Source organism: Heterocephalus glaber, unplaced genomic scaffold, assembly GCF_053883595.1.
Source record: "Heterocephalus glaber isolate CG9 unplaced genomic scaffold, H.glaber_assembly_v1.0 deba00000347, whole genome shotgun sequence".
In the NCBI taxonomy this organism is placed as follows: domain Eukaryota; kingdom Metazoa; phylum Chordata; class Mammalia; order Rodentia; family Bathyergidae; genus Heterocephalus; species Heterocephalus glaber.
In genome coordinates this window covers 38,403,679-38,430,986 of record NW_028258143.1, presented here as the reverse complement: position 1 = coordinate 38,430,986, position 27,308 = coordinate 38,403,679, and the positions used below count along the sequence as shown (strand labels likewise).

The window sequence follows — 27,308 nt, the reverse complement described above, 5'->3', positions numbered from 1 at the left end:
GGTAGTTTTTCTTTAAACATTTTTTTATTGGTCCATGTTTGTAGTACATGATGTTTACATTCATCTTAGAAAGTAGGTACAGGTACTTAACATACCATGATTCTTTTTATTTCCCTTTCCCTCCTATTATTCTCCTCCCTCCACCTCTAGCCCTCCTCCTCCTAATTTAATTTTAATTCATGTTTGTGACTCATAATAATTACATACATTGGGGTCATTGTAACATATGTATGACACATCTTAATTCTTTTTACATACATATTTGCAGTGCATAATGTTTATATTCCTCCTGTGGAGTTGATACATGTACATAACACATCTTTTTAAAAACTAATTTTATTGGTACATTTTAGATATACATAATGATCACATTCATCATAGGAAATTTGTACCTGTATATAACATATCTTGTATCTTCTTTTTCCCCCAATCCCGTCCCCTCTGTTCAATCCTGCTTCCCCTCCTTTTTTTTTTTTTACAAGACCTTTTTTTCCATTTTTTCCTTTGATTCTTTTAAAAATTTATTTTCCCTTTCTCCCTTTCCCCTTCCCCTGCCCTTGTTCCTTTTCCCATTGGAACATTTTCTTCCTATTTCTTCATATCTATTATACATTTTGGTCCTTATTTACCCTTTTGTTTTTTAATACCACAGAAACAATATGATATTTAAACATGTGTGTCTGATTTATTTCACTTTAGAGTATGGTCTCAGGTGCATCCATTTACCTAGAAATGTGTCAAGTTTATCCTTCTTTATCGCAGAGTAATACTACATTGTATTAAAACCCCATATCTTCTTTATCCATTCATCCATCGATGGGCATTTGGGCTGTTTCCAAGATTTAGCTATTATAAACTGTGTTCCTATAAACATGTGTGTGTATATATTGCTGTGGTATTATGGTTTTAATTCTTTTGTGAAGATACCAAGAAGAGGAATAGCTGGGTCAAACGGAACCTCTGGTTTTAGTTTTTTGAGGAATCTCCACACTGATTTCCACAGTGGTTGGACTAGTCTACACTCCCTCCAACAGGAGAAGGGTTCCTTTCTCCCCTTCAGCCCAGCCAGCGTTTGCTATTGGTTGATTTCCAGATAATAGCTATTCTTTCTGGAGTGACATCGAATCTCAGTGTTGTTTTAATTTGCATCTCTCAAATGACCAGTGATATTGAACATTTTTTATATATTAGCTGTTTGTACTTCTTCATGTGTGAAGTGTCTATTCATTTCAGATGCCCATTTTTGTATTGGGTCTTTAAATTTGGGAGGTCTGATTTTGTTTTTCTTTTAGTTCTTTATATGTTCTAGATATTAGTCCTTTGTCTGAGGAATGGCGGGCCAAAAATTTTCCCCCAGTTTTTGGGTTGTCTCTTCACTCTGTTGGTGGCTTCTTTTGCTGTGCAAAAGCTTTTTAATATGTTGTGACACCAATTGTTCACTCTTTGTAATATTTCCTGTGTGATCGGGGTTTTGTTAAAAAAGGCTTTGTCTATGCCTGTCTTCAAGAGTTCTACTTATTCTGTCTTCCAGCAGATGAAGTGTTTCTGTTTTAATATTTAGATCTTTGATCCAGTTCAACTTTAGTTTAGTGCATGGTGAGAGATATGGGTCTAGGTTTAATCTTCATCATGTGGAAAGCCAGTTTATCCAGCACCACTTATTAAAGAGGCTGTCTTTCTTACAGTGAAGGTGTTTAGCTCCTTTGTCAAAGATAAGGTGGCTGAGTGTATTTGGAGTTGTTTCTGCATCTTCTAATCTATTCCATTGATCCTTGTGTCTGTTTTTGGTTTTTGCCAGTGCCTGCTGTTTTTATCACAGTAGCTTTGTAGTATAATTTCAAGTCAGGGATTGTGATACCCCCAGCTGTGCCCTTGTAACTCAGAATTGCTTTTGGTATTCTAGGTCTCTTCTGGTTCCAAATGAGTTTTAGGATTGCTTTCTCTAATTCTGTGAAATGTGCTATTGGTATTTTGATTGGGATTGCATTAAATCTGTATAAAAACTTTGGGAGTATGGCCATTTTCACTTTATTGGTTTTTCCTACTGAAGAACAAGGGATATCTTTCCATTTTCAGACATCTCCTTTGATCTTTTTTTCCAGAGTACTGTAGTTTTTAGAGTACTGTAATTTTCAATGTAAAGGTCTTTTACTTCCTTCATTAGAGTGATTCCTAAGTATTTCATTTTTTGATGCCATTGTGAAAGGTGTGGTTTCCCTAATTTCTTTCTCAGTGAGTTTGTTATTTGTGTATAGCAATGCTATTGATTTTTGAGTGTTGGCTTTGTATCTAGTCATGCTACTGAATATGGTTATTAAATCTAGAAGTCTTTTGGTGTAGTTTTTCGGGGTTTTCTTCATATCATCCATAAATTTCACTTCTTTCATTTCTCTCCTTATTTCTTGTATTTGTTTCTGTCGCCTAATTGCTCTGGCTAATGTTTCCAGAACTATATTGGATAGGAATGGTGATAGTGGGCATTCTTGTCTTGTTCCTGGTTTTAGAGTGAAGTTTTCAGATTTTTACGATTTAGTATGATGTTGGCTTTTGGTTTGCCATAGATAGAGTTTTTATCATGAATGAGTGTTGGACTTTGTCAAATGCTTTTTCTGCTTCTATTGAGATAATCATGTGGTTTTTGTCCTAGGTTCTGTTGAAATGGTGTATTACATGTATCGATTTGCATATGTTAAACCATCCCTGCACCGCTGGAATGAATCCTACTTGGTCATGGTGTATAATTTTCTTGATGATTTGCTGCATTTTGATTGCCAGTATCTTATCAAGGATTGTTGCATCTATGTTCATTAGAAGATTGGCCTTTAGTTCTCATTTTTGGTTGAATCCTTCTCTAGTTTTGGTATCAGGGAAATGTTTGCTTCTAGGATTGAGTTTGGGTGTATTGCTTCCATTACAATTTCATAAAGAGTTTGAGGAGTAGTAACATTAGGTCTTCTCTAAAGTTCTTGTGGCATTTAGCAATGAATTTGCTAGGATGTGGGCTTTTTTTGTTGGTAGAGAAGTTACTTCTTCAATTTCATTGACTGATATTGGTTTATTAGAATCTTTTTATCTTCTTGATCTAGCTTTGGTAATTCATATGTATCTAGGAATCTGTCCATTTATTTTTTGTTTTTCATCTCAGAATAGAGTTTCTGGAAGTAGGTATTGATTATTTTCTGCATTTTTGCAGGCTCTATTGTGCTTTCACTTTTTTCATTCCTAATTTCATGGATTTGAGCCTTTTTTTCCCTTTTTTGATAAGATTGGCTGAGTTTGTCAGTTTTATTTAATCTTTCAAAGAGCAACTCTTCTATTCATTGATACTTTGTATTGTTTTCTTAGTATCAATTGCATTCATTTCTGTTCTGATCTTTATAATTTCCTCCCTCATATGACTTTTGGGCTTGACTTGGTCTTCTTTTTCTAGTAGCTTGAGGTTCAACATTAGGTTGTTTATTTGAGCTTGCACCATTTTTCTGCTATGGGAATTCACTGCTGTAAATTTCCCTTGTAGGACTGCTTTCATTGCATCTCATACATTCTGGTATGTTGAATTGCCATTATCACTTAATTGTAGAAACTGTCTAATTTTTTCTTTAATTTCATCTGTGAATCATTGGTTGTTCCGGAGGATGATTTTTAATTTCCATGTGTTTATGAAGTTCTTGTGGTTTCTTTTGCCATTGATTTCCAACTTCATTGCACTATGGTCTGATAATGTACATGGGATAATTTCAATTTCTTTGCATTAACTTAAGCATGTTCAGTGAGCTAGCATGTGGTAAATCTTGGAGAACATCCCATGTACAGCTGAGAAGAATGTATATGCTGCTGTTGTAGGGTGGAGATCTTTTAAGTCCATTTGTTCAAAAGTTTGGTTCAGTTCTGATATTTCTTTGTTGATTTTTTGATTATTGATCTTTCAATTTGTGACAGTGGAGTATTGATGTCCCCCATTCCAATTGTACTAGTGCTATTTGGTTTTTTATGGTTGTTAATATTTGTTTTATGTGGTTGAGCATACTGGTTTTTGGTGCATGTATGTTTATGATTGTTATCTCTTGTTCTTGGATTTTTCACTTCACAAGCACATAATGACCTTCTTTGTCTGTCTTAATCAGTCTTGGCTTAAAATCCACTTTGTCTGCAAATAAAATGCCACCCCTGGTTTTTTCTGGGTTCCCGTCATGTGGAGTATTGTTTTCCATCCTTTGACTTTCAGTCTGTGACTTTCCTTTTGAATTAAATGTATTTCTTATATGCAGCATATTGTTAGATCTTGTTTATTGATCCATTCTACCAATCTATTTCTTTTGATTGGTGAATTGAGACCATTTACATTGATTTTTTTTTTTTTTTGGTACAGGGGATTGAACTTATGTCCTTGCGCTTGTGCAGCAGGTGGTGAAACCCCTGAGCTAAATCCCCAGCCCTACATTGATGGTTATAACTGATATGTGTTGACTTATCCTTGTCATGTTACTTCCTGTTGTTGGTTATTTTTCTTTCCCATCTGTTTAATTGCTTGCATTGCCTGGTAGATTCATTCTATTGGGGTTCATGAAGCCATAGTCTCTGTTATCTCCATCTAGAATATCCTTCTGATCATTCTGGAGTGCTGGTTTGTGTAGTCATGAATTTCTTCAGGTGTTCTTTGTCATGCAAATATCTTATTTCTCCATCAATTTTGAAAGACAGTTTTGTAGGGCATATCAATTTGGTTGGAGGTTGTTTTCTTTTTTTTTTTCATTAAGTTTATTAGTACATTTTAGGTATAAAATACAGTTATATTCATCATTAGGATCTTGTACCTTTACATGATGTATCTTGCTTCTTATTTTTTCTCCTTACCCTTCCCTCCCTTCACCTCCTCCAGTCTTCCCTACTTGCAAAGACTTTGTTTCCATTTTTTTCCCATTTGTCATCTTTTTTCTTTTCCCTTCTTTCCTTTCCCCTACCCCTCCCACTTCCCCTACTCCTTTAGACCTTTTCTGCCTATTACACAGTATCAATTGTACATTTTTTAAATTACAATATCAAGATCTAGAAGACATTACCACAGATTTTACAGAATTTAAAAGGATATAGAAAGCATATTACAAAAACCTTTTTTGAAATAAATTTGACAACTTCTATGAAGTACCTTGGAAGACAAATTAATGAAACTGAATTTGAATAGCACCTATTAAAGAAAGTATATTCCTAGCTTGAAAACCTACCTATATGACAGCAGCAGGCTCATATACATTTTAACTGATAAATTATATCAAACATTTAAGGCAGAAAAAGGAAGGAACACATCTCCCCTCATTTTAGGAAATCAATATTGTGCTAATACTAAAACTGGATAAAGATAATAGAAGAAAAACCTTCTGAACATAGATAGAAATTTGTTTAACGAAACAAATTATTAGAAGTCAGATCTGGCAGTGTGTAGAAAGTGGTTTTATTATAGGGAAGGCACTATTGGTTCAGCATTGGAAGATCCACCCCCAAAAGTCATCATTTTAACAGAGGAAAGGAAAAAACCATATGATCCTGTCACTAGTTGGAGAAAAAGTATCAGACTAAATTCTACAGCTGTTCATGGTAAAAGCTATCAGGAGACTAGAAGTAGAGCAGAACCTTCTCAACGGATATGACATGTACTCCATACTTACAGTGAGAATGCTTATATGAATGGGAAAGATACAAAGCTTTCTCACTAGGGTGGGGAACAAGGGCAGATATGCCTACTCTTCATCTATCTATTAAACTTTGAAACATAGGCCCAAACCAAAATAGTCTGGCAATAAAATGACACAATTAGGATAGGACTGGCAAGGTATAAGTAAAATGTTTATATGTAGATGAAATGATCATCTATAGAGGAAATACTAAGAAATCTCTAGGAGCCCCTAGAACTTGTATTTGAATTTAGCAGGATTAGAAAACCCAAAGTATATATAAAACTTCAGGTCTAAGTATACTTGCTATAAATGAAGAATTGGATATTGAAATTTAAAAGTTATGTAGGAGTACAAAGGACCTAGACAGGTAAAAAAGAAAAAAAAAACAGTGTTGGAAGACATTTAGTACCTAATTTTAAGACTTCCTGTAAAGCTACAGTAATCAAGGCAGTGTTGGTGGTAAGGAAAGACATATAGATCATTGGAATAAAAACAAAGAATCTAGAAATAGAACTACACATTTATGGTCCACTGAGTTTTGAAGGATTATTAAACAGTAACATTTTATAGAGCAGAAACTCAATTCAAGAGCAGAGGAAAAGATAGTGTTTTCAGCAAATGGCACTAGAACACCTGGTATGTGTATATAAAAAATTAACCTCAACCCTTTATTTCCATACATAAAAATAACTTGAAAAGATCTATGAACCTAAATATGAAAGCCTAAAAGTATAAAACTTTAAGAAGAAATTATAAGGGAAAATGTTTATAAATTTAGGATAGGCAAGAATTTCCTAGGATATAGAAAACTATGTATAAAATTTAAAAATTGATAAATGAGATTCCATCAAAATTTAGAACTTTAAATGACATCGTTAAGAAAACGAAATGTAGTCCTTAAACAGACCATATTTATAATGCATATAACCTGTGACCAGAATATATAAAGAACTCTTACAGCTCATTAATAGACAACCCAATTAAAAAGTAGACAGAAGAGAATGATAAATAGCCATACAGCACAAGGAAAGGTGTGCAACACTAGAATCAGAAAAATACTAATCAGTACAATAACAAGATTGAATTATACACTCATTAGGGAGATGAAGTTAAAAGTTTTAAAAGAACAAATGTCAGCTTAGGAGTGAACCAGTTAGAACTTTCTAATACTGCTAATGTGAATGTAAAATGACAAAAACATTTTGGAAAACAATATAGACATTTCTTGTATTACTATTAAGAACCAACAGTCCTGGGCCAGGGATTTAGCTCAGTGGTTCCGCCACCTGCCTCGCAAGCGCAAGGACCCGAGTTCAATCCCTGGTACCAAAAAAAAAAAAAAAAAAAAAGAACCAACAGTCCTGTTCTTAAGTTTTTACCTGAGAGGAATGAAAACACATATTCACAATAGATTTGTACATACAAGTTGACTATCCCTTATCTAAAATTCTTGGGACCAGAGTGTTTCAGATTTTCATTTGAAGTCCACTTGATCTGGAAAGAGGATAGGTACTCCTGCTTTTATTTTTGGTGGGGGTGGTTCCTGTCACATGGAGTATTGTTTTCCACCCTTTAACTTTCAGACTATGAGTTTCTTTTTTAATTAAATGTGTTTTTTGTATGCAGCATATTTTTGGATCTTGCTTCTTGACCCATTCTGCCAGTCTATTTCTTTTGATTGGTGAATTGAAACCATTAACATTGATGGTTATAACTGATACGTACTGACTTATCATTTTCATGACTTTTTCTGTTTGTTGGATCCTCCCCCTTTGCATTTAATTTCTTGTCATGCCTGATGTATTCACTCTGCTGGGCTTCCTGGGGTTGTGATCCTCATCTTTTCCTAGGATATTGTCTAACATTTTTTGAAGTGCTGGTTTGGTATTCATGAAGTTCCTAAGGTGCTCTTTGTCATGAAAGTATCTTATTTCTCCATCAATTTTGAAAGATAGTTTTGCAGGGTACATCAATCTGAGTTGGAGGTTGTTTTCCTTTAGGGCTTGAAATACATCACTCCAAGCTCTTCTTGTCTTGAGGGTTTGCATTGAGAAGTCTGCTGTGATACTGATGGGCTTTCCTTTGTATGTGGTTTTTTTCTTTTCTCTCACTGCTTGTAGAATTTTGTTCTTCTGTTGGGTTTCTGAAATCCTAACTATTATATGCCTATGTGTAGCGTTTTTTTGATCAAGGCTAGTTGAAGTCCTAAATGCCTCACTTATCTGTATGTCAAGTTCTTTTCCCCGGCTTGGGAAGTTTTCTGCCATCACTTCTGTGAACAGGTTTTTTTTATGTCATCTGCACTCTCTCCTGTTTCTTCATTGACTCCAATCAGTCTTATGTTATTCTTCTTTGAATCATCTGGCAGCTGCTGGATTGATTTCTCATGGTCCCTTACAATTTTAAAGACTTTTTTTCCTGATCACTAATTGCAATCTTATCTTCTATATGTGAAATTCTGTCCTCACATTGGTTCATTCTGCTGTGTAGACTTTCAATGGAGTTTTTAATCTCCTGGAAATCTGTTTGCATCTGTTTTATGGATTCCATTTGTTTCCTACTTTGGGATTCCATCATGTTCCTCAGCTCCTCTATTTTTTTTTTATCTGTATCCTCTCTAGATTTATTAATCATGTCTTACACTATGGGCACAATCTCTGCTGTTATGTGAGACATTATTTCTGGTTTCATTTTTTCCAGATCCTCTTTCATTGCTGGTTCAGGGAGTCCAGGTGGTTGAGTATCCAATTGTTCCATCTTTTTTCCCTTTGGGGTTGCTGTAGGTGATCTGGAAGTCTGGTTCTGAGGCTTATTTACATGTCTTCTCATTTTGACGGGGTGGGGGTTGCTGTTAGCGTCCGTGTGGCTTACCTCCTCTGTGCTGGGAGCTGTGGCACACCTACCCGGAAGCCTCCTTCACGCTGGGAGCCATGACACACCTATCTGGAAGCCTCTTCTGGGCTGGGAGCTGTGCCATGCCTATCTGGAAACCTCCCTGGTTCTGGGAGCTGTGGCATGCCACCCAGAAGCCTCCTCCAGGCTGGGAGCTGTGGCACACTGACCCAGAAGCCTCTTCTGAGGTTGTTTTCTTTTAGTGCTTAAAATACTTCACTCCAAGCTCTGCTTCACTTGCAACAACTTGTGTTGAAAAGTCTGCTGTGATTCTGATGGGCTTTTCTTTGTAGGTGATTTGTTTCTTTTCTCTAACAGCTTTTAATATTCTGTTTTTGTGTTGAATTTCTGGAATCTTGACTATCATGTGCCTTGGTGTAGATTTTGTTTTGATCATGGCTAATTGGAGTTCTATATAACTCACTTATCTGTGTGTTAAATTCTTTTTCCATTTCAAAACTTCCATGGCTGGAAGTTTTTGCCATGACTTCTGTGAACAGGTGTTTTTTTTAATGTCATTTGCACTCTTTTGCTTTTTCATTGGCTCTGATCAATTTTTTTTTTTTTTTTTTTTTGGAGTGGTATGGTGGATTATCTCAGCAGTCATGCACTTTCAGCACCACTGAAGTTCAGGCTGCTTTAGGTTTCTGGTTGTGAGGCTGAGACCTGAATTGTTCAGCCTACAAAATTCCAGGTCCCTCTTGCCAGCTTGAACTTGGCTCCTTGACTCTGGGTGTCTCCTATGGCTGTGCCTCACTCTGACACTGGGAGCCCTGAGATGGAGCCAACCCACTGCTGCTCTGAGTCCTGAGTTTAGTTGAGTCCTTTCCAAAATGATGACTGGCTAATTGCCTTCTCCTGGGGATTTTCGAATTGATTTACTCACCAGCCACTGCAGTCTGCAGCATCCACTGCTCCGCAGAGGCTCCTAGAGTCACCAGTAGCCAGTGTGCTTCTGTAGGTTCCAACTGCCTCTCTTATGCCATGCACTGGGATTCAGAGAGACAGTGATGTTGCCACCTCCCTTTTCTTTTTTGTAAAGAGTAGAAAGAATTTATTGAGAGAAAGATAGCTTCTGTCTAAGAGAGACAGAAGGGGGACTGGAAAGTGGTTGCCCCCCTCCTCCCTCTTCTGCATTGAGGTCCCTCTCTTCACTCTCTCTGTGGGCTCCAATTCTCGCTTCAAATCCTTGCTGGTTGCCAGGGACCCACTTTTCTCCTTCTTCTCTTCCCTATGTTACTATATTCCAGTGTCTGGACTCCAAATCTCCCCTATGTTTTTCAATGAATGGTTTCTTTCTAAGATCTGCAGCCTTGGGATCCAGCTGGTCATGATTTTTTTCCACCTAGCTTTAATGCCTATGGGTTTTTGATGTGCTCTCCTTGTTGGAGGAACCCGTTTGTCTGTTCACCGCAGATTGTGGTTGCCATTGAAGACAAGATGCTTCCTTCTCTCACTGATAGTTGGGAAATGTGGTCAGCCCTCTGGTCTCTGCTGATGTGGGCCATGGGGTCGTAGTTCAATTGGACTGTTGCATTTAGTATTGACAGGCAGGGGTCTAGTGGTGTGGTTGCTCCCTTCTCTCCCCAGGACAGTTTCTTATCCAGGATCAGTTTGATTGGTTACTCCTCCTCTAAGCTTCCCTGTGCTGAGGGGAAGCAAAATATAGAGCCAGCTTCAAGTCAGTGGGTGGTCTTACCCTTGTATGTGTTTGGGGGTTTGTCATTCCAGGCAGGCCTGGTTACTCATGTGGGTGGATGGTCACATTTCTCTCGGGACTGCTTGCTCACATTGGAGGAGGGGTGCTGTGTGTCCAGTGTGGGCCTGTTTCCTCGATAGATTTCTTGATGATTGCCTTTTTTTGTGGTCTATAATGAAATCTAAGTATTGTTTTCATTTACATTTTTCTGACAACCATCAAATTTGAACATTTTTCATGTATATTGTACTTCTGAGAAGTTCTTATTCATTTCACTTTCCTATTCTTGATTGAGTATTTTTGGGGGGTCTAATTTTTTTAAGTCCTTTATATATGCTGGATATTAGTCTTGTGTCTGAGGAATACCTGGTAAAGCTTTTTCTTATTCTGTAGGTTGTCTCTTTACTCTGTTGGTTGTTTCCTTTGTTGTGAACAAGCTTTTGAATTTGATACAATTCTATTTGTTGACTCTTGCTGTTATATTTTGTGCACTTGGGGTTCTGTTCAGAATGCCCTTGTCTATCCCTATAACTTCAAGTTTTATCTACTTTATTTTTCAGTAGATTAAGAGTTTCTGTTTTTATATACAGATATTTGATACATTTTGATTTTAGTTTAATACATGGGAAGACATATGTGTCCAGCTTTAATCTGCTGTATATGGATAGACAGTTTTGGTCTTGATTCTGTTCCTGTGATGTATTTTATTTGTTAACTTGTATATGTTGAAATATCCTTGCCTCCTGAGCTGAAACCTACTTGGTCATGATGTATGGTGCTTTTGATGATTTGTCACATTGCATTTGCCAATATCTTATTGATGATTTTTTCCATCTACTATATATTCTTTAAAGATACTGGGTTTTTAAAAATATTTTTTTAGTTTGTTCTTTGTCTGGTTTTGGAATAAAAGTGACACTGGTTTCCAGGAGTGTGAAAGCACACTTTCCATTTCAATTTCATTGAGTTTGAGGATTGTTCTTATTTTAACCTCCTTAATGGTCTTGTAGAATTTAGCAGTCAATTCATCAGGTCCTGGGTGTTTCTTAGTTTGTAAGTTTCTAATTATTTCCTCAATTTCCTTGCTTGGTAGTTGATTGTTCAGAATTTTTTTTTTTTGACTAAACTTCTTTTTTTGGTACATTTTAGGTATACAACACATTTACATTTCTCACTGGGAACTTGTACCTTTACATGATGCATCTTGGTTCTTATTTTTTCCCCATTTCTAGCCCTCCCTTCACCCCCTCCACCCTTCCCTATTTACAAAGACTTTGTTTCCATTTTTTCCATTTCTCGTAATTTTTCCTTTCCCTTCTTTCCTTTCCTCTGCCCCTCTCACTACCTCTACCCCTTTGAACCTTTTTTTTCCTATTTCACATTATCAATTATTCATTCTAATCATTGAAACATTTTAGGTATACAATATAATGACATTCATCATTGGAAATTTGCATCTTTACATAATCTCTCTTGGTTCTTATTTTTCCCCCTTCCCCTGCCCTTCCTTCAACCCCTCCATCCTGTTCAGAATTTCTGTATCTTCTTGGTTCAGTTTTGGTGATTTCTATATTTCTTTTTTTTTTTTTTGTAGTTTTTTGGTACAGGGGATCAAACTCAGATCCTTGCGCTTTCCAGGCAGGCGGTGGAACCACTGAGCTAAATCCCCGGCCCTGGTGATTCCTATATTTCTAGGAATCTGACCATTTCTTTAAGATTTTCCCATTTGTTCCCATTTGATTTCCCAGTTTTTCATAATAGTTAGTATTTTTTGGATTTTTGGCAGTGTCCATTGTGATTTTGCCTTTTTCATTTCTAATTTCATTGATGTAAGACTTTTCTCTTTCTTTTTGTAAGTTTGGCTGAGGGCTTTTCTATTTTATTTTTTTCTTCCAAGGACCAGCTCTTTTATTTGATTCATTGTATTGTTTTTAAAATCTAAATTTCATTAATTTTCACTCTGATTTTTATATCTCCTTCCTTAACGTAGGTTTTGGATTTTTTTTCAAGAATTTTTAGGTTCATCATTGCACCATTTATTTGAGATCACTCTGTTTTTCTAATGTGAGCTTTGAGTTTTCCTCTTAGGATTGCTTTCATTGTGTCCCATAGGATCTGATGTGCTGTACTGGCATTGTTGTCTGATTCCAGAAATTGTTTATTGTCTTGCTTGATTTCTTCTGTGATCCACTGATTGTTCAGAAGTGTAATATTAAATTTCCTGTTTATACATTTTCTCTGGTTTCTTTTGTGATTGATTTCTAGTTTCACTGTACAATGGCCTGATAGTGTACATGGGGTGATTGTGATTCTTCTGCAATTATTTAAGCAGGCTTTGTGGACTAGTACATGGACTATTTTGGAGAATGTTCTAGTGCTTCTGAGAAGAATGTATATTCTGTTGTAGTAGGATGGAACTCTCTGTAGATATTTATTATTTATTTGTTCAAAGATGTGGTTCAGCTGTTTTTTCTTTGATTTTTCCCTTTAGTTGATATATCTCTTCATAAGAATGGGGTTTGGAGGTCACCCAGTGTTTATTTGATATTTTATGTCCAGCACTATTTGTTTTATGAAGTTAGGTACTCCATTTTTTGGTGCGTATTTATTTACAAGTGTTATCTCTTCTTGTCGGATCATTCCCTTAATGAGTATGTAGTGACTTTCATTGCTTCTTATCAGTTTTAGCTTGAAGTTTACCTTGTCTGAGAGTAAACTGCTACCCTTGTTTGCTTTTGGGATCCTGGTGCATGAAATATTATTTCGTATTTTTTGATTTTTTAGTCTATGATTCAATTTTGGATTAGATGAGTTTTGTGAATGCCACAGACTGTTGGATTCTGATTTTTGATCCAGTCTGTCAGTCTGTGTCTTTTAACTGGAGGGTTGTGGTCATTTACATTGAGATTTACTACTGAAAGGTATTGATTTGTTTCTGTCATTGCATTCTATTGATGACTTCTTTGTTTTTCCTTTTTAAAAATTTCCCTTACTTGATGTATTCATTCCATCCAAGTTTTTTGTTAGCTTCATTGTCTATATTTAGGATATTATTGAATATTTTTTGCAGTGCTGGTTTTGTGTTCACATCTCTTTTTTTTGGTACCGGGTATCTAACTCAGGACCTTGTGCTTGCAAGGCAGGCGGTGGAATCACTGAGCTAAATCCCTGGCCCTGTTCATGTATCTCTTAAGATGTTATGTGTCATGGAATGTCCTTATCACCCCATCTATTTTGAAAGAACATTTTGTGCTGCTATCATGAAATCAACCAATAACAAATACTGGTGGAGCTGTGGGGAAAGAGGAACACTGCTCCACTGCTGGTGGGGGTGTAGACTGGTACAACCACTGTGGAAATCAGTATGGAGGTACCTCAAAGAACTAGGACTAGAAGTCCCATTTGACCCCACTATTCCCCTGCTGGGTATCTTCCCCAAAGAATCAAAAGAATCATACCACAGTGATATATGTGCACCCATGTTCATAGCAGCACAGTTTGTAATAACCAAAACTTAGAAGCAGCCCAATTGTCCATCAATTGGAGACTGGATAAAGAAAATGTGGGTTTTTTTTTTTTTATAAAATGGAGTACTACTCAGCCATAAAAATGAGAAATTAGAGACATTTATTGTTAAATGGATGCACATTGAGGTGGTACTCTTAAGTGTAATAAATTGGACACACATGTAAATACTGAATAGTTTCTCTAGTGTGAGAAATTGAAAGTGTAAATAAGGACTAAAGGTATAATAGATCATGTAAAATAGGAAGAAAAGGGGCAAAGGGGAAGGGGAAGTGGAAGGGGTAGGGGAAAAGAAAGAAGGGAATGGAATCAATATGAGAAAATGAAGAAATGGAAACAAAGTCTTTGTAAATAAGGAGGGATGGAGGGGTTGGAGGGAGGGCAGGGGAATGGGAAAAAAATAAGAACCAAGAGAGATTATGTAAAGGTGCAAATTTCCAATGATGAATGTAACTATATTGTATACTTAAAATGTACCAATAAACTTAATAATAAAAAAGAAAGAACATTTTGTAGGACATATTAGTCAGGGTTGGAAGATATTTGCTTTTAGAGCTTGAAATACTTCATTCTATGCTCTCTTGACCTTTAATGATTGTGTGAGAAGTCTGCTCTAATCCTAATGATTTTACCTTTATACATGATTTTTGGTTTTCTTTGACAGATTTTCAAACTTTGTCTTGTTGTTGCACATCTTGGATTTTGCCTAAGATTTGTTGTGGGGAGCTCCGTTTTTCATCATAATTGGTGTTCTGTAAGCCTCTTTAACCTGCATGTTAAAGTTGGGAAGTTTTCCGTTATGATTTCTGTAAACAGATTGTGTATTCATTGTTTTCTGTCTTCTAGTTTCTAACTCCAATTAGTCTTTTGTTGGTCTTCTTAGTGAATCTGGTAGCTGTTAGATGAATGCTTCTTGTTCTCTTATTTTTATTTTTTTAACTTTTGGTGTCGGGGATCGAACTTGCATCCTTGTGCTTGCAAGGCAAGAGGTGGAACCACTGAGCTAAATCCCTGGCCCTCTCTTATCATTCTTAAAGCTTCTTTGAGTGAGTCATCCTGATTTAGTACTATGTTCTTGATTTTAGAATCCCTGTCTTCACATTGGTCATTTCTGCAGTTTATGAATTCTAAACAATTTTTTATTTCTGGTATTTCTGTCTGATACCTTTTCATGAAGTCCATATTTTTGGTAAATTAGTAATTCATGTTTTGAACTGTTTTGGTCAGTTCATCTAATTTTTTACTTGTTTCTCCCACATTCATGTTGGTCATTTTCTGCAATAGTTCTATCTTTTAGGTCATGTCTTCTTTGAACTCTTTATGTCTTCTTTGATCATTTTGTACAGTTCTGTTACCTGGTTTTTGCTTTCTTCTCTATCAGTGTCTGACGTATCTGCCTTGAGAAGGTTGAGAGATCTTGGCAATATTTTGTTGTCTTGGTTTCCCATTTCCCTTTGTGTGTGTGTGTGTGTGTGTGTGTATCTGTGGGTGTGTGTTTGGGGGAGGATCCTGGGAGTTGAGGTCAAGTAGTGTAAGGAAAGATTATAATTGATATAAAGATCCTTTTAGTTAGGTTCTGCCTTCCAGTGACATGTTCATTTTGTGCATAGATAGTGTTTATCACTTCAACTGCTGAATTTACAGTGGTAGTCAGTGTACAAATTTAATTCATTCTACAATTCTGGGGAAGATGGCCACATTTGTGTTAATGTGGGGGAAGATGGACACAGTTGTGTTCATCACCTGATGCAGAGGTTGTGAATGTAAGCAAAATTTTGCCAAATGTTTTTATTTGTGAACTAAATTATTTGTGAAGCAAATTATTTGTGAACCGAAGTGTTTGTGAACTGAGGTATTACTGTAAATGATTTGGATCATGTACTGTGTTGTGAGGTGGGAATTACTACTGGTAATAACAGCATTAACAGCTCCACTCATACATCACTTATATTTATTAAACCTTGCATTTACACTTTCACCCTTTACCTTTTAGTCTATACTAGTGAAGACAAAACTTCTAGAGACTGAGTGCCCAAACTGCAACCCTAAACCCATTTATTTATTGTAAAGTGCTAACACTGCAATTAAACTTGAATATTGAGGTTTTAGTTTTTAAAAACTGTTACCTGTGGCTCGGTTGCTGGGGCAACTTGGCTCATGTGCTGACAGAGAGGACTCTGCATGCTCCCTGCAGCACATTTGCCATAGGTTTGCCACCACTGGTCTATACTCTATTGTTATTAGCAGTTTGTCCATGATATGGAAAAGAAGAAAAGAGAAAAGATGGAGGGATGGATGAGAGAGGGGTATACATCAGTAGGAGGAAAGGAAGAAAGGAGAAATAATAATAGGTAAAGAAAATTGGACAGTGTGTCAGACTCTGTTGGAGGTCCTTTATAGTTGAAGTAGAGTAAATGTTGAAGTTTTTAAGAAGATATTTGTAGGCACAGGGGTGAGATGTAGAAGAAGGGAGGTATAATTCAGAATTCAGCACAGATACAAGGTTTTCAGAAGCTGTTAATATATTTGTGTACCTGAAAGGTAGAGAAGAGGCAAGGGAAAACTAAGGGATAAATAAAATAAGGTAGAACAAACAGAATAGAATAAGAAGACAGAGAGAAGATAGTACAGACAGAGCAGAATATAGGAAAAACCTTGAAAAAATTTTAAGAAGTTAGGACGAAGTAGTAAAAGCTAGTATTGCTACAAAGACAAGAACTAAAGAAAGGGAATAGGAGAGTGCAAAGAAAACAATGAAGCAAAAAATGAAAAGAAAGAAAAGAAAAAGAAAAGAGTAACAAAAAAACCCAAAACCTACAATTCAACAGGAACCCAAATTCCCTCTTGACTGCTATGACATAAAGTCTGAGGGCCCACTCAGTTCCTTTCTTGGTTTAGTCACGGTCTGTTCCCAGGAAGCCACGTTACTGTCCCATGTACAGGTTGTTTATCAACTTTCCCAGAAGTAGTAGGGTGTCAGTTTCTTTGATCCCGTTTCCTTAATGCAGGGTGTGTTTTGTGTGTGGTCAACTTCACTCTTTCCTCTGTGTCCCATAATCCAACCTACTCAATTAATTTGACAGAGGGAGGATGTGAAATAATTTTCCTGACACCAAGCTCTCCTCCCATCTTCTGCCAATGTCCTATGAGCTCTACTTCCCTGTGTGCTACAGGAACCTCAGGGTTCTTGTTTCAGAGATTTTCCTACTAATTTGTCGCCAGAAGTTCTCTGCCCCAGCCTGTATGTCTTTTCCTTTGCACTTAAATCCCAAACTGACCCTGTCTCAAGAGCTCCCCTTTCCACCCAGCAGAATCTGTCACAGTCCCTGGGCTTGGTTCAAAGACCCCCCCCCCCATACTAGCCATTGCTCAGGATTTCCTGCTAACTCAAATGTTTCCAGTCTTTGTGGAAACTACAAGGAAGAGCTCACTCTGGGTCAACTCTTCAGTCCTGCTCCTGTAGGGAACAGGGGAAGGGGACGTTACCAGAACCTCTGCAGTAAGTCCTAGTCTCCTGCGAGCCACAACAGCACACGGTGAATTACAGGATAGGTAGAAAAATGAGACTGAGAAGAAGCTGAGCTTTGGGTCTGATCAGTGCTGCTCTGGGCGGCAAAGACGAAAGCCCCCAGCTTACCGCAACTTTTATTCAGTACATCAGGAGAAACAGATATAACAAATGACTTGCAGAGAGTTCAGTACATCCTGCGTAAATAAGATGGTAACAGTCCAAGAACAATGAGGAACTGAGTAGATGTTTGTTCCTCCCAGGATGTTTTCAGCTCCCAAGATGTTTCTTGTCCTGGAGAATCACAGCATCACGGGATCACTGAGGTCTCAGTTGTGACCAGAGGCCAAAATGGAATTATGTCTTGGAATTCCATAGCTGGGCTGTAGGCAAGAGAACTAGGCTAACCAAATGACTTTTCCCTAAAATTATGTAGCATTGCTCCTGACATGCTCCCTCCTCTGTGCCTCCAGGGATGTGATCCATGATGGGTCCTTTTTGGTGGACTTGGCGCTACTCACCCCTCTCTGCCTGTGTGTTGGGGGGTATCCCTTGTCTGCAGCAAGTGCCGGAGAGGTTTCTGCTGGGATGCAGCGTTCCCCAGTGTTTGGGGACATAATGGGGAGAGGGAGTAGATATACTGCAGAGTCTGCTCCAAAAATCTGGCCCCTCCAGTGCTAGTTGCTTCCCTCAGGTTACATGGGCTGCTCCCATGATGGCTGCCCCAGTGATGGCTGCTCCTATGATGGGTGCTCCTCGGAGAGGGTGGGGTGGGGATGGGGTGGTGTGGACAAGCTGTGGGAACTCTGCTTCCCCTTTTCAAGATCCAGATATTTGGTTTGAGCTACATGTATCGTCTTTCAGATTAATCTTTTATTTCAGGGTGTGATTGCCTACTGTGGTTCAGGGTACTTGTACTTGCCAGTGAATCTTCTCGGAGCACCTCCACGTGACCCTTGCTTTAGTCAGGGATGTTGGACCTCTCCTTTAGCATTCTTACGGTCTGAATTATGCTGATTTCATCATGGTGGTATCATTTAACTAATCTTTCTCTCTTGTATTTCCAGTTGATTGATAGTTATAGCTGGAGAATTGATCAGATTCAGGTTCAAAGTACTTTGGCCAAAAATACTTATCAATGGGATTTTTGTTCTCTAATCTTTTTTTTTTTTTTTTTTTTTTTGGTACCGGGGATCGAACTTGGGACCTTGTGCTTGCAAGGCAGGCACTGGAACCACTGAGCTAAATCCCCGGCCCTTCTCTAATCTTTTTCTCTTATTCAATGGTACTGAAATGAATAGTTTTGTTTTATTTTATACTTTTGCCAATATAGTTTTCAGACATTTTCTAAAAATGGGATTGCTGGGTCACAAAATCCATGTGAAATCCACACATACTCAGATTCCATTCTATAAGGGTTGTATCATTTTGTATTTCTATTAGAAATGTAGAGCATATTTCCCATAGTCTCACAATATGTTTTGCATATTTGAGTTTTCAGCAACCTCTAATGAGAAATTGCATCTTCATATAGTTTTTTTCTTTGTATTTATGTTGATAGTTATTCATGGAGGTATAACTCACATACAAATAAAATGAACAAGTGTAAGTATACTTTCCAGTGATTTTTGACAAATATATAGACACATGTAACCAACTTGTAAATTGTCCATTGGTTAATAGTGTTTATTTCTAAAAATAGATCTTCTGGTCCTAAGGGGTTTTGTAGTATTCCAATATTTCTATTTAGGTTTTTATTATCTTGGACTACCATAATAAACTACATAGGAGTCTTTCAGTTTCTAGTTCATTTATGAATTTATTATTTTTGTCTTTTTTCAAAGGAGTTTTAAGTAATCAGTACCATGTGTAAATCATTACCCACCTTAAATATTGATTTCATATGGCTTATTGCCCAGTAAAATGATTTGGAATCACCCAGAAGTCCCTGTTGATAAAGATACAACTTTAAATCTTTTTGTTATTTTTAAGACTTTATTTTTCTTCATTTTTGGCCTGAGGATAGAAGTAGAATCAGTGAGTGAATTTACAAAAAATTGGGATGTTGTACAAAATGTTGTAAATGTCTAGTGAAAAATAGTAGCTTTATTTTGATTTTTCAAATCTGTTTAATTGGCCTTTCCCAGGCCCAAAGGCAGCAACATTGATTTTTCTTCTTAAGCCATAAAAATGTGTCCATGTGTTCCCCCAATGCATTATAATTTTCTTTGTACAAAGTGGACCAAATATGTCAAAGAAATCTAATTTTAAAACTGTGTCTGTTGCAGCAAACTTTAGCGACTTTAGATGGTAAAGAGTTGGAATAAGTTTCAAACATTCTTAAACCAAGTGCTACAGTGTCAGATCTTAGAGATTTTGTATACTTTTCTTCTTTCATCCAGTAAAATAGTGATGACTATTTCTCTGCAGAACCCTCTACTTATTTTTTCTTAAGTTTCATAATTGTAGCACTTTTAAGGCCTTCTGTGGAAAAATTTCGACTTTGACTTTATTTTTTAAGTAGTCTTTAGGTTAATTTGTTTATCCCTAATTTTGAATCAGAAGTCAGCACAGCAGAAAGATAAACTCAAGGTTAAAGTAATCAGTGAGTAACATCTAGAAATAGCATGCATTATGAAGATTCCTTCTTGGAACCTGTCTTCTGAAATTTTTATGTCTTCATTATAAAGCTGTCAGAGTACTAAATATTCTTATAGCAGAGAAAATATGAAATTTGTGCATTTCATCGAGTTTCTGATTTGTAATTTTGTACATGTTTTAAAGGTGTTTTCATGAAATATATACCTTCAGATTACATGAGTGTGTCAGAGTCTAACCAGGAAGCAGACATTACTTGAGGATTTGGCAAATGGTAATGCACATGCTAGAGCTGAAAAGGAGAGGCCTGGGGAGTCAATATAGAGATGAACAACCACTGGGAATCAACTGCCATTCCTACGTCAGAGGGACACAAAGAAGCAAGGCTAGATGATAGCCCTTGAGCTGAGGTTATCAGAGATATTTGGAGTCATAATAGAATTCTCCAGATAAAAATTGAAGCATTGGAGAAAGTGTAGTTCCTTCTGAGAACCTCTGAGAGTAGAAAGGTGGGGGGTGGACATATGCTTTGACTTCTCCTTTTCTCCTCCCTTCAATCACCTCTAGCCAGTATCTTCCTTTGGCTGAACTGGACTTTTAGGGGTGCCTGAGAAATATAGGCTGCTTTATGATTTAGAGCAGACTAAAGCAACAGGCCCAGGCCTGACAAAACTTGGCAGCAGAAACCTAAAAGCACTAATTATGTGCTACATTTTAAAAAACCATAAACTTGAGGAAAATTACATTTAGTTGAAAATTAGGTTTCCATGTTAACATTACTTTTCATAATTCTTTTAATTACCTTCTAATAAATATTTGCCTAAATTTAAAAAATTATTTATAGTCATGGGTTTGAAAGACTCAAATTGAATCTTCAAAGCCATATTTCTAGTACATCCTGGACCCTAAAGCCCTGCCTCCTAACAGTTTAGCAATAAATCTTTCCCATCTTATGCTGAGGAATGAGATAAAAACCAATACGAACACGAAGGTTCTATGTGACTTGAATTCTTAAGAGGTTTATGATCTTGATCAAGTCTTTGAACTTTTCTTTCCTTCAGTGTCCTCATCTGAAAAATGGGAATTATGACATTCATAATTCTTGACAGGAAAATGTGTCCAAAATAGGGACAGGTATATGGAACACTCTAGAAAAAATTCTTTTGATATATGAATTAGGTATTATTTATTGTATATATGAAAAAATAGGATGATCTTATGTCTTTTCATACCTTATAAACGTTCTTAAATTGGTCAGTATTCAAAACTATTCTCTCTTTCTTCTTTCTGTTTTTTAACATCGTATTTTATGTGTATGATGTGCTAGAAGATGCACTAATAAGGACTGAAGAAAGTATTTAATTTAAAATACGCCTATTAAACATTTCTGTTTAACTGTAATGTTGCTATTCTTTTGTTCTTCCTCTAAATCTAGATCAGAAAAGCAGTGGAGACTTCAAAAATATCCAAAGAACAAATGCTAATCAAACAACACAAACAAGTGTGGTGGCTAGAACACCAACGACTAAATGAACTCAAGTAAGAATGAGGATAATCTCCATGAGAATATGTAGAAATCACTAGCAGTTGCACTTATCTGGTCAGATGTTTTATCATGCTCATATTAATTAAGCAATTACAATCAAACTTTAAAATTATTGTTTGAATTTGAGTCAAATTTAAATCCTTTCATTTCCTCAGTTTAATCTAGAATCTGTAAAGAAAAAAGATAATTGTTGTCTATCTGCCACTCACTTATTTTTCTGCACTTCCCTGTTATACTTCAACTTATTTCTTAGTATGGTGTATTGTATTATGGGAAGACAAATATGTAACCAAAACATAATGCAACGTACTAAGAATAACAGAAATAAATATAAGTGGTTACATTCCTCATGATCTAAAATGGCATCATATTCACCTTCACATTGTGGGACACACAGAAGGAAATATGTAAATCATTTCAGTATATGGATGAACAAATTGAACTAAGGCATTCAAGTTGTTTGGTAGTTTTCTTGATGTAGTTGTATCATGATTTATTTAATTTTGATTTTTGATTTTTGTTATTTTCAGCAGCCACTTAAAACTGAATTAAAACAAAAAAATTTATATTTGATCTTAATTGTAACCTTTAAAATAGAAATTTCTTTTCAAAAGTCATGGGAGGCTGGGGATTTAGCTCAGTGGTTCCGGTGCCTGCCTTGCAAGCGCAAGGTCCCGAGTTCGATTCCTGGTACCAAAACAAAAAAAAACAAAAGTCATGGGAGAAAGAGAAGGCAGGTGTATTGTTCCTTCATTTAAGATAAATAAATAACATAATATATTTGCTTTAATAATAGTGGTACTTATAAAAGGTGCTTTTGAATGTGTATTAAGCATTTATTTTATGTCAAAATATATAATTTCTGTCTAAATCAAGTTTCCAAATACCATTAGCTTTATTTTTTATTTAGATATTTTTCACATTAATAGACCTGCTTTGTTTTCCCAAGTGATTTTCATATGTCAGGTAAAATGCTCATGATTGGCAAGGGTTTTATATTATAGAATAACTCAATACAGAAAAACAAAATTATGTAGACTTTTTTACTGTATTTCTACTATAAAAACTAAAGGAGATCCATCTTATCCTTCAAAAAGTCACCTTTATGGGGAGAAAATGTTTGAGCATGTTGAATTTTTAAAAAATTTGCATAACTTGAAATATAAAATGGCAAGCCATTAGGAACCTTTAATTATGGTGTTCACTGATGCAAGCTCAAATGTAAAAGAATATGCTGGGAAAAGGTTTTTTTTTTTATCTTGACTGTCCCACATTTTCCTAATTTGTGTATTAAGTTGTCCTTGAGCTGGACAAAGGAAGAATGTACATATCATTATGGCAAATAATTCTATGGGCTGACTTGGAATGACACAAAGCCGGTGGAAGTGAGGAACATTCTGGTAATACTGACCTTAATGTCTTGAAACTTTTAACAGCTGAAAATTGGACAAAAAGAATCCCAAGATAATTTTCTATGCTATTCCAGAATTTAGGCTAATTTTAATATGTGCTTAGTGAACTTAAAAACTAATAGCAATAAGAGTTACTGAAATGTTTAGATTTGTGGAGAATTTAGGGTCCTCTAGCAAATCAATAGTTTCTCTACCTGTGTTTGTCAATCTTTAAAAATCTACACTCACTATAAATAAGTAAAAGATTCTTATCCTTTACCAGAAGACTCCATTTGAGAATCTTAGTCCCACAGAAGATATGTGCCTACAATGGTGTCTAATTTTTGTTGGGTAATTTAGTTTGTGTAGGTAATATGCTAAGTACTTTACATATTTTATTTCATTTAATCTTTGCAGTGAGCCTACAGTGTAGATATGTAACATTGCTATCCCAGTTTTACAAATGAGATGGAAATCTCAGAAGATTAAAGTTAGTTGCTGGATGTAAATAAACTAGTTTGTGTGGAGGTGGGGTTGAGGCAGTTGCACCTGTCTCCTGTGCTCCGTGACCTTGGAGTTGGGCAGCTTTTTCTTTTTTCCACAGATTTCCATTTATATCATGCAAGATATAATTGGTCTACTCTTGCTGGCCGAGGTGGGAGAAAAGCAAAATTTAATTCTTTGAAAACTCAACAAAATTTCCGAATTTAAAATTATGTTTAATATTTAAATATTTAAATTATATTTAAAATTTGATAGGGTTATTCAAACTACATCCCTTGAGGACTCTGATACACTTTCCCAAGGGCAGTTACTCACTTGTTGCATCCTGGTAATTCTGTTACCACAAAGAACCCTGAATTTCTGTGTTATCATTTGCATGCATATATATATATATATATATGTATATATATATATATATATGTATGTTGTTTTTTTTTTTCTCTTTTGGTGATGCTGGATATTGAACTCAGGGCCTTCTCACTGAGGTACATATCCAACCCTTTTTTTAAAATTTTGAGAGATGGTCTTGCTAAGTCCCTAAGTTGACCAGAGCAGTCTCCAACTTGCAATCCTCTTGCCTCAGCCATCCGCAGTGCTAGGACTACAGGTATACACCCCCACACCCAACTGTACATAATATATTAATCTATGCAGCACAACTACCTGGAGATAAATCAGCCCGATAAAGGGTGTTTTTGAAGCCTCAGAAGTCTACTTTAAATCCAGGTTCTTATCCTTCCTGGATAGTGCCAAATTTCTTGGTGGAGGATCAGTGAACAAAGTACCCATAGCTTCTTTCTTCTTACAGTTTATATTCTCTATTGGGGCTTTCTGGGTGCTGAAAATATAAGGGAGCTTGGCTGGGTTTCTTTTTCATTAAGTTTTTTGGTACATTTTAGGTATACAATACAGTTACAGTCATCATTGGGATCTTGTACCTTTACATGATGTATCTTGGTTTTATTTTTTCCCCATTCCCCTACCTTCCCTTCATCCCCTCCATCCTTCCCTATTTACAAAGACTTTGTTTCCATTTTTTTCCTTTTTTCATTTCCCTTCTTTCCTTCCCCTACCCCTCCCACTTCCCCTACTCCTTTAGACCTTTTCTTCCTATTTCACAATATCAATTATACATTTTATTCTTTACTTACACTTTTAATTTTTCACACCAGAGAAAGTATTCGGTATTTACACAATGTGTGTCCTATTTATTTCACTGAAGGGACACAATGAAAGTAGTTCTATGAGGGAAATTCATAGCAGTGAATGCCCAAATTAGGAAAACAGAGCTAGCTCAAATAAACAACTTAATGCTGAATCTTAAACTAGAAAAAGAAGAGCAAGACAAACCCAAAGCTCATACAAACGAGGAAATTATAAAGATCAGAGCAGAAATCAATGCAATGGAGACTAAGAGAACAATACAAAAAAATCAACGAATCTAAGAGTTGGTTTTTCAAGAGAATAAATAAAAGTGATAAACCCTTAGCCAACCTTACCAAAAAAAAGGAAAAAAAGGTTCAAATCCATGCAATTAGGATCAGCTTGGTTTTTAAGTGCTACATTTTTGGTTAAACAGCTCTGTTCTGAAATAAATTCTGGTTTGACTCCATTTGTAGTAGTTGCAAATGTGACTTGAAAAATTTCTTAAATAACTACATGCTGGGAAAATAGATGGTGAAGTATAATTTATAATAGCACTCCTCCTTTATACTTACAAACAAATACAAAACCCCTATCTTGTGTGAGTAAATTGGCTTAGAAGGTGATGAACTACATAAAAAATGGTATATAATTCAGCCTTTAAAATGATAGTTATGAAAACTATTTAGACATATCTAAAAAAATCAAAAAGTACTCTACAGTATAAAATGATAAACATGCTATTATGAGAACTATATAAAATTTATGTAGTTAAGGGCTCAAAACTTGTTGGCAAAAAATGAAGCTAATCACTGTATTAAAGTATTTTAATTGTTGCTACTTTCTTATTTTATATAATTTTAATATTGTACTTTAACAATCATAATAAAGCAAACTCTTCTCTGTGATTTAATTGACTGCCATAAGCAAGGGATAAAATAGAGTATTTTGGGATGCCCATTTTAAGAGTTGGTCATGGATTTACTCTAAAAATGGGCTTTTTTACTATATTTTATTTATTTATTTATTTATTTTTGGTACTGGGGATCAAACTCGGGACCTTGCACTTGCGAGGCATGTGGTAGAACCACTGAGCTAAATCCCCAGCCCATATATTTTAAATATAAAGATTTATTACTGTTCCTAGTATATAAAAATAAAATATACTTTTTCTTTCATTTCTCTGGTTCAGAATCTCATTTCTTATTTTTTAACTGGATTTTTACTATTGTATGTTTGCTAAACATGATAATTATATTCATCTTGCAGAATTGCTACATATACATATTGGATTTTAGTCATTTTCACTTCCCCTTCCCTTCCCTGCCCTGTTGTCTCCCCCCCAAACCCAGGCCCTCTTCCTATCTCTGCAAAGGAACTTTTAAAGTGGCCTCCTCATGGGTCCATTTGTGTAATTTCTTCTCTTCATCTTCCATTTCTATTGCTCACCCCACCTTCAGGCTCTATTTTGTCTTGCTTCCATGTGAATCTTTCTACAACACAGATCTGAGCAGGTGAGGACAGCTTGATACCCTTCAGCTGCTTCCCAATGTCCCAGCTGCTCACCGCATGAAGTGGTGCCAGCACCCGCTGTGTGCTGCCTTTGGTCATGCTGTCACTTCTGCTCGTTTTAGGGATTTAGCACATGGTCTGAATACATGAGCAGTTGAACAAAACCACGTTACAGTGAACATCCCTACTACCACTTATTTTTAAACCTGTGTGTTTGATGGCGATCACAAAAAAGTTGACTGAGATCATGTCTATTTCAGATGTAAATTGGATTCTGAAATAAAATCTTTTCTCAATGAAGAGCACATTGGAAACAAGTGTCTTTGTGAACTTAGGAATTTTGGTGAGATTTTTTTGTATAGTATATTTAAAGGGGAATTTTGTTTTGAAGAATGAAAATGGGCCATTCACGTCATGCTCTTTTAATATTAATGGCCACTTTTTCTAAAGTAATAAAAATATTTGCATTCTCAATATCTGTTAAGAATCTTAAAATAATAATGTGTTGCCCTGATTCAATTTTGTTTCACCACAGAACAAGAGTTATCAGAACAATGGAGTATGTATCTTAAAGACGTGATAGATCCTATTCATCAGCTGAGAGCAGATCTAAAGTACCGACAGCATCACACCTTACAGCATTCACGCCATCATATGGAGTTTAACTCAGGCCCAGTACTGAAAGAAGTCAGTATGATACATTTATTTTTGATAATGTAATATGAAAACAGTTTGAGATAAGAAACAAACATATGTGTCTTGTGTATTTAAAGAGATGCTCATTCAGTATCTTAAACATATGTCTGAATCTGTCCATGCACCCTCATTTCTCATAATTGGCTTCCCTGCTCTCTTCCTTGCCCCTTCTCCCAGGACACTCGGGGATCCTACCCTAGTGCAGGGGGCTCAATTCATCCTGTTGCTGAAATCCCCCGGGCTCCTGTTGGCCCTTCTGTCCTCCTACCCATCTGATCCCTTTATTGATGCTTCAATTAATTTTCCACCTGGCACTGTCCCTTTCTATGAGAGCTGGGTACCATAATATTGGCCCCCTTTCTGTGCCTCCAACTTGCTAGGCTTGCTTCTGTCTCAGATCTTTAGGTTGGCTACTTCTTCTGTCCAATTGATGACATTTTCTGTCATTTCGTTCCTGGCTTAAATGTCCTTTCCTTGGACAGGCATGTCCTAGGAGCCACAGTTGCTCCCTGTCACACCCTATTTTTATATCACTTCTTCCTCTTGATGCTTTCTCCTGTATTTTTGTTTGTTAGTTTGTTGACTGCCTCCCCTCAACAGAGCATCAGCTCCATGAGTTTAA

At 36.2% G+C, this 27,308-nt stretch overlaps 1 protein-coding gene across 6 annotated transcripts in view; it reads left to right on the top strand.

Annotated features, from left to right (window-relative positions):
- Ccdc148 (coiled-coil domain containing 148) overlaps nucleotides 1-27,308 on the top strand; it is a 392,699-nt gene that overhangs the window by 110,179 nt on the left and 255,212 nt on the right. For 3 of the 6 annotated variants that reach the window (XM_021266013.2, XM_021266009.2, XM_004835909.4), the window contains exons 4-6: nucleotides 21,330-21,433; nucleotides 26,251-26,333; nucleotides 26,526-26,677. In XM_021266013.2, the coding sequence (XP_021121672.2) occupies nucleotides 21,330-21,433; nucleotides 26,251-26,333; nucleotides 26,526-26,677 (339 nt within the window). The remainder of the gene's footprint in view (nucleotides 1-21,329; nucleotides 21,434-26,250; nucleotides 26,334-26,525; nucleotides 26,678-27,308) is intronic. The other 3 variants (XM_087199161.1, XM_087199159.1, XM_087199166.1) reach the window with 3 other exon arrangements.